A 13,778-nucleotide genomic window follows, 5' to 3' on the forward strand; every position below is an offset into this window, starting at 1 on the left:
TCAGGCAAATTAACAAAGAATTTTATTGAATATTCAATTTAGCACCACACAAAAGGTACACTGTGCTTTGTGTTGCCTTTAAGAAACATGCCAGAACACTTTCAAACTAGAAAAACTAATGTAAAAAGCTTTCTTGTTTGTCAACACAACTTACTATTTGCTTTAGAGAAGCTATTCTGAAAAAACCACAGCTTTTGTATATAATGTTTTAATGGTCTTCCACACAGATTAAACGTTGTTCCCTTATCCATTAGTTCCCTTTAGCTCTCTTTCATGTCCTGGGGTTTGAACTTTGCTCAAAAAAATACCACTTAGGCCAAAGTGCTTTCAAGAAAAGCATTCAGTGCAGCACTCTTATTACCAGATGCAACTCACAATAAACTAGTCACCTGCTAAATCCTGTTTCCTGAAAAGTAGAAGAATTTTGATGCGTGGAAGTTGTATGAATTGGGCTCGACTCAGTGCCATGTACATTGAGAAAGATATGGAATCAGCTCTGGTCTTGGACTCAAACAAGGAGTACATACTTGATAAAACTACAGAAAAATTGCACCATAGAAAAAAGGTAGGTGACTGGGAAGGGTTATTTGGTCTACCTTCTCTTTCAGTACAGATTTTTATGCTGTAATGTATATTATTTCAAATATAAGGTGCTTCTAAAGGCCATGTCAGAGTTGGAACTAGATGGAACCTTTCCAACCCAAATAATTCTATAATGATATTTAATTCTGAAGTATTTGCTGGTCCCTCACATAGCCAAACTTTGTTTCTTAGCCTGAACTGTTCAGATTTAAGGTCTTTATATTAACTATTGCACTTACTTTAAATGGGCTTTATTTTTTTTTTTTTAATTGAGGTGAACTGGAAATATATCTATTTTGCCCAAATATGGAACACACAAATGTTTCAGAATATTCTTTATTTGATGCACCTTGCAGTTAGAGAAAGCTCAGTTTGCATAAAGGGAAATTTAGCAAGTCAACAATAATAGTAGAGCCATAGTCAAATGAAACTGTGGAATGGACCCCGTGCTAACGCATATAAAGAGAGAACTGGAAAACAGCTAGGCTTCCAGCTTCACTGACTCCAGTATGGAACGTGCTTCTTTATACTCTTCAGCTTCTTCCAATTCTTTTTCATTTTCCTGTAATCAAAAGCAACATTTTTGAGTACTCTGAAAATAACTGTTGTGGGATTAAATTTAAGAAGGTAAAAAACCACCAGCAAATAAGGAGAAGGCTGAGGTACTCAACAATATTTCTGTCTTACTGGCAGCATCTACACCTCTCAAGTGGACGGACTACAAAATAGAGGCTGGGAGAGCCAAGTCCCTCCCACTGTAAGTAAAGATCAGCTCCATGACAACCTGGGGAACCTGAATGTACCTAAGTCTATGGCACCTGACAAGATGCTTCCCAGAGTCCTGAGGGAATTGCCTGATGCAGTTGCCATGCTCCTCTCCATGATATCTGAAATGTCATGGCAGTCAGGTGAAGTCCTTAAAGACTGCAAAAAGAGAATTGTCATTGTGGACTATGTGGTCCACAACATCCTCCTTGCTAAACTGGAGAGAGGTGGATTTGATGTATGGACTCTTCACTGGATAAGGAATTGGCTGGATGATCACAGCCAGAGAACTGGTCAATGACTCAGTGTTAGAATGGAGATCAATGACCAGTGGTGTCCTTTAGGGCTCTGCAGGGTGACCAGTGTTATTTAATATCTTCATTAATGACACAGAAAGTAAGATCCATAAATGTGCAGGTAACACCAAGCTGAGTAGCTCAGCTGATGCACCTGAGAAATGTGATGCCACCCAGAGGAATCTGGACAAGTTTGAGAAGTGGGCCCATGAAAAAGCTCATGTATTTAACAAGGCCATTGTGCAAGGTGCTGCACCTGGGTCAGAGCAACCCTGGTACCAGCACAGGCTGGGAATGGGCAGATCACAGCAGCCCTGCCCAGAAGGACTTGGGGGTGCTGGGGGATGAGAGGCTGGACCTGACCCAGCCATGGCACTCACAGCCCAGAAAGCCACACGTGTCCTGGGCTGCATCCAGAGCAGTGTGGGCAGCAGGGCCAGGGAGGGGATTCTGCCCCTCTGCTCTGCTGAGACCCCACCTGCAGTGCTGCATCAGCTCTGGGGTCCCAGCACAGGAAGGACATGGATCTGCTGGAGGGAGTCCAGAGGAGGCCACCGAGACGATCAGAGGGATGGAGCACCTTCTCTTTTGGACAGGCTGAAATTTGGTTTGTTAAGCCTATAGAAGAGAAGACTCTGGGCAGCCCTCATGGCAGCCTTTCAGTACTTAATGGGGGCCTACAAGAAAGACTGGGACAGACTTTTTAGTGCCTGTTTTGACAGGACAAATGGTGATGGTTTTACATTAAAAGAGAATAGATTCAGACTAGATAAAAAGAAGAAGTTTTTTACAGTGAGGGTGGTGAAGAACTGGGACAGGTTGCCCAGAGAGGTGGTAGGTGCCACATCCATGTAAATACTCAGTGTCAGGCTGGATGGGGCTCTAAGCCACCTGATGTAGTTGAAGATGTTCCTGGTCATTGCAGGGGAGTTGGAACTGATGATCTTTGAAAGTTCATTCCAACCCAAACCATTCTATGAAATGAGGAATATATAATTTTTGAAAACTGAAAAATGAGGAATATATAATTTTATGTTACTCAAAGCACAGGAGAATTTTTTTGTCCTGCTTAAGGTCCCAGATAATGGCTGTCATGTGCAAGTGGATTTGACCTATGCATACCTTTATTTGATAGTGTTGAATATTTAAAACCAAGGGATGAGTAAGAACAAACTTTGATCAAGAGTACTCTTAGAAAAATGCTTAAGTAGACTGACAATTGAAAAACATGCTAGGATACAGTACATTAGGTGAGCTGAGCACAGAAAGCAACACATGAAGACTTCCAGATTCTTAACAGCAGTAGTAACTGTCCCCATTCCTTGTTTTACGTTTGCATACTATGAATCAATAGCACCATTTCTGCATGGCACTGAAATTTAGACTAATTGTTCTTTAACTAGTGGAATGACAAAAAGACTCTAAATCCTGCCAGGTACTGTGCATTTATTTTGGCAAATAGTAGAGACAGACTAGAGATTAGGACACCTTGACTTTTCCATTAAAAAAGTATTTGCATTTTAGCCATCACTATATCTGGGACATAATTTAGGATGTATATTTTTAGACTCACAGTACCATTTATTGTGCACCATCATGTGTAGCTGAAATCTTGATGAGAAGGCAGCTTTTAAAATAAGCATTATCATCTCCAAACATAGTATAGATTCAGTGAATCTATTTGTACAACATACTCTTTTTTCCTAAAGGTATTTTTATCTTAAAAAGCAGGGCAGTACTGCTCACTTCACTAATAAAATGTTAAGCATATACTCAGCAAGGACTCCTTTTACTTGTCCATAGCATAATAAGAGTAATAACCAAAGTACTTGACAATTTCAGCTCCCTACAAGCATATTATATACATTTATACTGTCTATAAAACTTAAAGTGGACAAACTGATTTTTCTGATGATGGAACTAGTACAGCTGTTCTGAGTCCATTTTCACAGTCTGGGATAAGTGTATGTTCAGTGTACATTAAGGACAGTTTCTAACACATAGTCTCCACAGACTGAAGACCAAGTCTGCAAAGACTGCCATCTAAAGCAAAATACTGGTATCTTATAAGATGCTGATCTTGGGACCTACAGAAAATTCTTTAATCCAGTTTTTATTTGCTGCAGTTGTTTATCCAGGAACTGCAGCACTTCTTCATCAGTTGGGGTGTGATGCAATACTCACTAGTAGTTGAGTAAGCTCTGCATGTGCAACTTCTAGTCTTCGCTGGCAGTCTGGAATCATCATTCGTGACTCTTGTAAGATCTCGATCTGTGAAAATCAGAAGACAATTAAATTAGAATATGTTCCAGACAGAAACATCATCTTTTAGTATAAGTTTTTACTCTGAAAAATCAGCAATCTAGTCATTATCTAGAAACTTCAGAACACTTGCACCTATCTTCTGAATAGGCTTCTTTTCTTAAAAGACATTCACTTAGTGTAATTGCTTAAAACTGCGTTAATTTACAGCACATTTCCATTTACTCTGTGCTTAACTGAATATAAAGTATTAAATGCAAGACAGTATTTAGAATAACCTTTTCCTTAGCCAAAAAGTACAGCTTAGTAAGGTTTTCAGAATTTGTTAAAAAGTCTATTTAGAACAAACTTTCTCCTGCTGTCATGAAGCAGCTTCATCCAAAAGGGGATCAGCTGGTTATATAAATATCTCCTGCATCTTTTGGGTAATAAAGAAAAAGAATGTTCAGATAATACCCCATAGAGATAATTACTGCATGAAAAAAGTTATTGAGTTATTGATCACATTGTGTGCAGACTGCAGGAGGCTCTGACTGAAAGACAAAGGTAAAGAAAAATGAAAAGCAAAGGCCAGCAGGCTCATATTTTTGATGCTTATCATGCATAAAAAGTTATTACATATCCTTGTGCTTCATTTTAGGAGAAAGATTATTCTCACCATGCACTTTGAACAAAATTACTAAACTGGCACCCCACTGAATCTGAAAATCCTGCCACCTCCTAAAGAAAACAATGTCAGTTTTAAGAAAGGGAACATTTATTTCATGGAGCATTTCTGGATCTGAACACCAAAGACTGAGAAGAAAAGATGCGCAGAGTTGTTCAGTAATGTTAAATCTATTTAGAAATTAAAATCTGTTAGATATTTAGATATGAGGCACCTCTGTACAGGACAGCCTGCAACAGAAAGCCTTTCCTTCAAATGACTTTTTTCTTTCTGTCATTCCTATGTTGTATCATCCTGCTAGTATTATTGCTGCTGTACCAAAAGGGATGTAAAAGGAATGTTAAGCTGTAGCTAAGAATGCATTTATGGATTCAGAAAGGCTTTGTGTAACAAGATATTATCAGCAAGTTTTTAAGTGTCACTTAGACCATTTGGTTTTGAGAGAAAAAACTTGTTTCTTATTTTATACTTTCATTAGTCAATGTAACAGCCATAGAATGAGGTGTGCCATAAACTGCATGATATGATGCCTTTTGCTTTATGTAGTAGAATACCTACAGGTGTGAGAATATCCAATAATTACTTCCTTGCACCACACAGATACCAAATATTCGTGTGTTGCAAAGCTTGTTAAGCAGATAATATGAAATTAGTAACTTATTTGATATGTGCCACTAAATAAGCGACGTGGGAAGGCATGTAAATCTTGAATCTGTAAGCTATAGTCCTGCCTGTTCTAAGAAATAAACAAATCTACCCAAATAATTCTATTCAAAACAACATGTAACTGATTTCCAAAGGGTTACCCAAGTTTTATTTATATGTGCCAGTAGTGCAATGATGAATAAAAATCAGAAAGACGATAAATCCTAGAATTATATTCGATAGGTGCAAACAGCTGGAGACTACAACAGGAACTTTGTAGAGCCATTATGATTTAACTTCTCCATAAACCAATTTCTTTTCAAGTAATGCTGATAATCCTACATAAGACTATTTACTTTTACAAATATACATAGTAAAGTCAGAAGTTCAAATAATTATATAAGCTTTGTGACTGGATTTTTAGAAGTGTTTATTCTTCAAATTTTATCCAAATTCTGCCCAACTTTCAGATGGAACTCTAAGGGTGACAAGCACAATAGCCACCCAAACTCCAATGCCAGGCACTGCAGCCATTTCCATCCCTGTGACATGCACTGCAGCTACTCAAATTCCACTGACCAGACCAGAGCAATTCCAGCTGCAGCTAAAGACTATTATTCAACCCCAGCCAGCAACTAAGTACCAGGCAGCAGGTTACTTGCTCCTGCCCCCAGCCCAGTGGGGAGAAGATAACAGGAAGAAAAGGTAAACCTTGTGGGCTGAGATAAGAACAATTTAATAATTAAAAAAAATACAGTTATAATAATGAGGAAGGGAGAGATATCAGTTTCATCAGCTTCAAAAAACAATTGAGAAGCAGAGTATGTTGATTTGGGTTTTTTCCCAATTGACCCACATCTAACCAAGAGATTTAGAGATATTACAGATCTCTAACAAATAATTTGAAAGCAATTAAAAAAACCACCCCAAAACAAAACAAAAATCCCCAAACTCCGTAGGGCTCTCCTTGCTCTTAGAAGAACACCCTGATATACTACTGTGTCACAGGGTATAATGGCAGTATTGTTTCACGTGACAAGAGTGGTGCTCTGAACAGAAGAGGCGGGCTAAAAACCATGAAAAACGTAAATGAGTCATGTATGTACAATTTATATACAAAAAGGAATATATAGTCTAGCTTTTACATACTGTCACATCATCTCTTGCCTGTTTTCTGTTGCACAGATAATCCTAACAGTATGGATCTACTCAAAGATGGCAGAGGTAAGGAAAAGACATGCAGATAATTGTTTGCTAAAACAAGTGCTACTAGTTTGAACTACTTTTTCTCAAAAAATCTGTAAAGCACTTGGAATTCACTGACTAATTACAGCCAGTATCTGGTGGAAGGACAGGGACCTAAAAGAAAAAAAGTAACCTCTAAGTATTGCAAACACCAAAGGTTCCAAAATTTAGTAATCCCACTAAGTAGTAGCACACAGTAAATAATCATGCTAAGGCTACTAGTAGGCTAATCCATATTTATAACTTAAATCCATACCATTGCAGTACTTCCCATCTCAGTAGTAAACAGGAGTGGTATCAAGGTACTGGGCCTTGGTAATATCAATGTACTTGGCCAGGATTGTAATGTAGGGATCTATGGAGTAGTACAGCATAGATAATGTAGCAGGAACCTGGGCAAAGGGAAGGCAGGAACTTAAAGGAGATGCAGCAATAAGGTGAATTTGGACACCAAAAAACCCAATAAACACATACAAGAATTGTAGGAAACATAGTTTTATGAGTTCTACTTTCTTTCAGGCCCAAAAGAAGCTTGAACTATCCACAAATACAGGATACAACAGCACACTTGCTGTAGGCAAGTTGTCAAATACACTGATCAAAAGACTCCTGAAGGATCTTGCAATAAAAAACTGGGGAACACTGTTTTGTTTCTACAGTGCTTGAGTGCCTCAAGAAATGGCCAACAACAAACCACCTATTACTTCTAGCATGAAAACTGATGGAGGAGGAGAAAGCCCTCTAGATGTAATACTTGAGGTAAGATCTAATCCTGTTTCTTCTAAAGCAGATCACTTTAGGACATTACAGATATAAAGTCTGGAATCCAAAAGGTATTTATATCTGACTAGATAAGAAGGAAAACACTCTTTGGAAAACAGAAGGGGAAAAGGAGGATCACAGTAATGCTTTTTCATAATTTGGTTTCTTTCATGAAGTTTGAATGCATCTTTAATACCAGGTCTGTGTTAGGGATACTGTATTGTATTTGGTCCAAAGAATTCCAGGTTGATAGCTTTTCAGTAAACATATTGTGCTTTTGTTAAGGATACTGTGAAAATACGTAAGGAGAAGCATTAGGTCTTCACTTGCATTTCCACTGCCACTTTACCAAGCATCTAGAGCTAGAATTTATATTATTAAACAAAGTTCATCTATTCTTAGGGGGCACAAAAAGTACTTAAGCAAATAAAGAGACTGATGTAAAACTGCACTTTTAATCTAATCTTACTCAATCTGTGAGAAGAATGAAACTTTGAACCAATCAAGAGATGGGTTGGAAAGAGCTAAGAATGTAAAAAGCCAACTAAACTAACCAGAATATTTCTTGAGTCTAAACAGACATGTAAAAAGCTCTAGAACATTACAACCTTCCTTTCAGCAAGAAGTCCAGCAATAACAAGATCAGCAGCAAATTACCATCTTTCATATTATTTTCCAAAATAGTAAATAGTTTCCAAATGCCTCTTTTTAGCTGTTTCAGAAGGCACTCTTTGACTCAACAAAGCAAGAGAAATATTGCAGTTTTCACAAATACTGGGAAAAAAGTATATGAACAAGATTACTTTATGTACTCTTATGTACTTTTGACACGGAGAGATTAAATTCAGTGTTAAATCCACTGGATTTTTAATTCATCTACAAATGACATTACTCAAGAAGGAACTGCAGAATTACATATAAAAAACTGAAAATTTACCACTCACTTATCAGTAAAAATGTTCACAGTTAGCAAAACCACCAGAGTATATCTACAATCCCAGAGAGAGGAAATATAGAGTAGATACCTTGCTTTCCCCCTCACTCACAAGTCTCAAAATAAAAGCATGAGCTGTGAAAGGATGTTTATTTATTCATGAACATCAACAACCACAGAAATGCAGAAAGCTACAGGTTTCTATCATTAGTCTGCACTCAAATGAGACTGTGTGAAAGTAGTATTAGGAAGTTCTGTGGAAAGTCTTCATATATTCAGAATTGTTACAACTGAGTAGAAACTAAGACTTCATTAAGATAAAATCTGTAGGGAGTTAGGACGACACTACTTCTTTCTATCCTGAGAAACTATAAGCAGAATTTCCACTTGGTGGGATAAATCAGAAGTATTTTAATATTTATTACCATAACAAAGTCTTCTTGCACACTAAAAGGGAATCTTCAGGATCTAACAGCATTGCAAGAAAACTGTCCTTTTCATTTTTCTGGTATTGAGCCTGCTCCTCATTAAGCAAGTCTTTCAGGACAGTTCAGGCGAGGACTAGCATGTAACAATTGCCAACCATCTCAGATGGTCACTGCCTCAGCTAGAGAAGACTTGAGTCCACTGGAACCATGAATTTCCCCAATGCATAAGGAGTTAGGAGAAAAACACTGAATCAAACTCTACTGTTCTACAAAGGGACTGATCCCTCATTATGGACCAGACATACTCTAAAGTCTACACATGCTGTAGGAATGCTGTTTTTCACGTTAAAGTGAAATTTTCCATATTCACTTTTATATGTAAAACTGTATGTTCTGAGTTGTAACTAGAAAGCTAAATGAAAACAGTACTACATCAAGAGAAAGTGTTGCTTTTAAGCTTTCTAAGAATCCCTCCCTGAACTCTGGATTGATTTGTGCATGTATATAAATACATAAATACACAATATCTATGATTTAGCCAATACCTCAGCTAAACTAACAGTTAAAACTATTCTACTAGTCTCAAGTGACTGAATTTTTTCCCACCCCCCCAAATGTTACTTTTCATTACCAAAATAAAGATTGCAACTGTATTTTAAGAGTTATGCACCCTAGAATGGAAATTAGAGACTATTAACTAGAAGCAATTCTTAAAATGGGTAACTACAGATATTTTTTTCTGAAAAATATCTCAAAGTCTTTACTGTATCCAAAATACTGTTCTGAGCAAACTCTCCTGAAACCATGTAACTTTCTTTTAAGTCTCCAAATTTTTTATAACCTAGAATACTAACTTCCAGAATGCAAAGTGCGCTAAATAAACAAGAAGTGAAAATGTCATTGGAGAAACTGATTGCTTTCAAAGTGGATCAGGCAATTTCTGAATGAATCAAGACTGTTTTCTGTGAAGGCTTTCGTCACTGGTCTTTGAAAAGACCTTCAAGTAACAATTTCAGCAGAAGTCCACAGCCATCGTTGTTTTTGACTTTCATGATATCTTGCAGGTTGCTGTGGAAATACCATGATACAGGCAAATAATCTGATGAATGGGCAACACTAAAAATAAGAACTGAACTCATTAGTTCTTGTTAGCACCAGATCTTCAGAAAGGCTACTGTTTTGTAGATCTTCAAGTCTCAGTCTGGTGAGGCAGAAGACAGGACCACTCCATATACAAATCTTTATTTGTATACAAATTCTTTATTTGTATTTCATTTCCATGGCATAATGAAAGCAAGGCAGGACATAGATATATGAACTGAAATATGAATTTACTAAAAAAGTTGGTTTAGCTTTTTCTAAAAGGGCTTTCTGCTATCTTTTGTTATTTTTGTATTTGAATTTTGTTTAATATATTCTTCCATTGTTTAAAAATAAAGACCGGATTCCAGAAAGTTATGTCTATGACTATTAAGTGAAAATAATTTTAGTTTATAATTTTGATTTCTCTGAAGATTTGAGGGGAAGCATCTGGGAAATACTTGGACAAAAAGCATAATCAAAAGGTAACATAGTTAGTTGAAATAATATGAGGACTACAGTGAAACACAGACATTTCACACTTCTGTAGAGAAGAAACACCAATCTCCCAAACCCAAGTTCCTCTTATGAATAGGAGATGTGACACTTTTTCTCCCAAAAGGGTATGTACCAAGTGTGTGCAACCACTACCCTTGTGTAAACCTTCCAAGGAAAAACGTAATCATACTTAACAGTGACACTAAACCGTACTCTTGAGCAGACCAAAGTACAGCACGCCCTCTCATAATCTATGACTTCACTACAAACCCCAGCAGCTCTGCAGCTGCATACCCACTGTTTTCTTTTTCTGAGGTTTTTGATTTTTCCCAAAAGGATACTGGTGTACTCAAGAGATTAAATGTTTCCCCTTCATATTAACTATCGGGCCTTCTCACTTTGCTGTAACATTTCCAGTTACCAGCAAGCACTTGGTTTACCTACATCCACACAGACCATGTATTTACTACAGGTTCTTTATATTTCTGAGAGCGAGTTCATGATGGCCTCGCACACAGTGAATAACAGTCATCCTGACATAAAATGCTAAATAATCATATACATATATATAAGATATAATCCTTTTAATTTAACACCTTAAAGAAATTTCTATGGCTGCTTTTTATGTCAGGATTTTATCTAATATTTATATAACATGAGTCTAGAAAAATGTACAGGAGATTCCTCTATCTAAAGATGACTATGATTAAATGAAACAAGTAAGGATTTTATAAAACAAGTTCTAGCATAGTTTACCTGCTTCTTAATTCCATAATCATCACATGCTTCAGCTTTCATTTTTTCAATCTTTTCTTCTTGCTGTTTTGCTTCTTTTTCATACATAATTTTTTCTTTTGCCAGCCTGCAATTAACAATCAAGTGATTGTGTTAATCTCATTCTATTACAGTAAAAAGTTACATCAGTGAAAACAGCCCCCCACTCAAAAGTTACAGGCCTGGAAGATAATAAGCAGTTTTATAAAAAACAGCTTTTAACCACTAAAAAAAACCTGTATCTTGGAAATGACGAATTTAGCTATAATATAAAAAGTATTTTCTCTGCTTATCTTGATGCTGGTTTGGGGGTCACAGACAAAAGTAACAGTTCCATAACTTGTACTCCCAACAATTTTCTTTATTTCCTGTATTTCAGAGGAAAAGGAATCCATGTTTTAATCCTAATAACGGACCCATACTTGGGAGCAGGATGCTTTTTGCTACCAAGCTTAGATTCAAGAGTAATATAAATAAGTTTGAAAGTCAGAGAAATATTAAACTAATCTGATATCCTACTGTAACTATTACATTGTAATCCCATTATCAAACTTTATTATTTCTAACTGCAAATTTGCTGTTGGATCTCCCACTTTATCACACATATTCCTTAGGTATACGTTAGATTATGCAATACTAGATAAGAATCAAAGCATGTTTCAGGATCTGAAAAATACTGGAACAATTTCTCTTCAGCTAGTTCAGGAGCAGAGCAAATATTGAGATACTACTGCAGACCTGATATTGTGCTGAAGAAAATCCTTCCCCAAACAAGGGCAAGATCAACCTATGTAAGATTGAAGATAATTTAATATCCAAAAGAACATAATCAGATTCAAGAAGCAAAGAATATATTATACAATGAAAAGAGAATTAAATAAAGGTCTAGTAGAGAGCTTCATGACCACATTAGTGCATCAGTGCAAATTAATTCATCATTTGTCACAGTCAAGTGCCCTACTAGAAGTGCTGAGAATGGACAAAATATTACTGGGGTGTCAAGAACTTCTGTGAACTGAAGCTGCCACAAAAGCACCACTGCAGCTGTATGGCAAAAAAAAAAAAAAATCCACTGAGAATATACTGATAATGCAACAGCTAGAATTCACCCTGTGATTTAAAAGAGTTTATTTGCTAAAATAGCCCTAAGCCATGGCTCCACAGCAGTCAGTCTAAGTTGGGCTGTAGCAACATGCATCTGAACTTGCTTCAGTCCTCATGGAGTCACACAACCAGAAAGGGCTGTCAACCTTAGAAAGCATCTTCAGCTGTGTGCAGAGCGCACACTCTGGGTCAACAGACTAGGCCAATTTCTACAAGTAGGCCAAGTACTAGCTTTGAGAAGTAGAACTTGAGAAATATAGGAACCTAATTACTAATAATAAAGACACTAAATGAGTGGCTGTAATTCCAACTACTGGAACTAGTTCCAGTATTAACATCAGTAAATATTGATTTTAATAGAGGATGAGTTAATTGTTTGATCAAGGTTATCTGATTTAATTCCAGACAGTATTAGTTGCTTTGCTACTTTTAGGTTTTAAAAAAGTTCATTTTACTCAACACGTAGGACAGATTATTTTGTCTGAATGAGAACAGCAAATTCCCTTGAGGAGCAAAGGGAGAGGTATGATTGAACAAAGTTTTTATGTGATTCACTTATTGAAATGTGTACCCCATTGGAACTAAAGGCAACTTATACTGCTGAATGAAACATTTTACATTATTTTAAATTTTAGCCGAAACAAAAGGTTCAATGGATGTCATTATTTGGTTTTTCACATTCACATCTCCTTCTATGCTCACTAACTTTTCAAACTGACTGTTCCCCCACGTTTGCATATTTTCAGCAAACAGGGAAAGACTGTTCTCACCTAGTTTAGAACTAACTTGAACTTTTGCCTACCTTTCTCACATCTGGATACTTAAGAATTGTATTTGTATTTATTGACTTATTTCTGAAGTAGCTGCACATGTCACAAGAAGAACTTGAAATATTCTGCTTTTAAAAAAAAGATACACAAGAAATATGAAATAAGAGAACATTTTCTGTGACAAATTTCCTGCCAGACTTTGTTCAGTACTCAGATTTATCTAAGTTAATGCTCCACTTATCATTCATAAGATTGGGATGCTGATACCTGGGATGCTATTAAAGAAGTTTTGATTTGAAGACATTTTATGTACTAGATCCTTTCTCTAGATGTCATGAAGCCATTTCTAATGCTTATATAGCTTGGGGAGACACTAAGTAAGTCAACAAATTGATTTTAAAAATAAAGTGAAATTTCGTAATGGAGATACACTAACACTTAATAACCTCTTAAAAATTTCAGCAGACGCCTGCACAAAAATACCTGCGTGATACTTCTCTCTTCTTCATTTAACCCTTTTCTATCTGGAAAATAGATTCTGGGTTGAGTGGGGTTTTTGTTTGTGTTCTTTTGTTCATGGTTTGGTTTTGGTGGTTTTTTTTTGGTGGTGGGGTTTTTTGGTTGGTTGGAAGGTTTGGTTTTTTTAAAAAAAGATTAAAATTGATACAAACCAGAATCTAGGTTGGATATTAGGAAGGTTTTTTTTGCTGAAAGGGTGATAAAGTACTAGAATGGTCTTCCCACAGAGATGGTGGAGTCACCATCCCTGGATGTGTTTAAGAAAAGACTGGATGTGTCTTGATTGGCTTAGCTGAGGTGTTAAGACTCAGTCTTGAAGGTCTCTTCCAACCTAGTGATTCTGTGTGTGATGTGTCTTAATATATGGTGTGACCATACACAGTAAACAGAGTAAGAATAGCTCAGTAGTCAAATTGCATTTGTGTGCATTTCAAGAACACAGGTCAT

General features: G+C 36.6%; 1 protein-coding gene across 4 annotated transcripts in view; it reads right to left on the reverse strand.

Annotated features, from left to right (window-relative positions):
* Positions 1-13,778, reverse strand: part of TBCA (tubulin folding cofactor A) — a 40,013-nt gene continuing 26,235 nt past the window's right edge. For all 4 annotated transcript variants that reach the window (XM_053931357.1, XM_053931356.1, XM_053931358.1 and 1 more), the window contains exons 2-4: positions 10,921-11,026; positions 3,828-3,914; positions 1-1,144 (exon numbers count right to left, since the gene is read on the reverse strand). In XM_053931357.1, coding sequence (XP_053787332.1) covers positions 1,064-1,144; positions 3,828-3,914; positions 10,921-11,026 — 274 coding nt within the window. In that variant the 3' untranslated portion in view covers positions 1-1,063. The remainder of the gene's footprint in view (positions 1,145-3,827; positions 3,915-10,920; positions 11,027-13,778) is intronic.

This window comes from Vidua chalybeata, chromosome Z (assembly GCF_026979565.1).
Source record: "Vidua chalybeata isolate OUT-0048 chromosome Z, bVidCha1 merged haplotype, whole genome shotgun sequence".
Classification (NCBI taxonomy): Eukaryota; Metazoa; Chordata; class Aves; order Passeriformes; family Viduidae; genus Vidua; species Vidua chalybeata.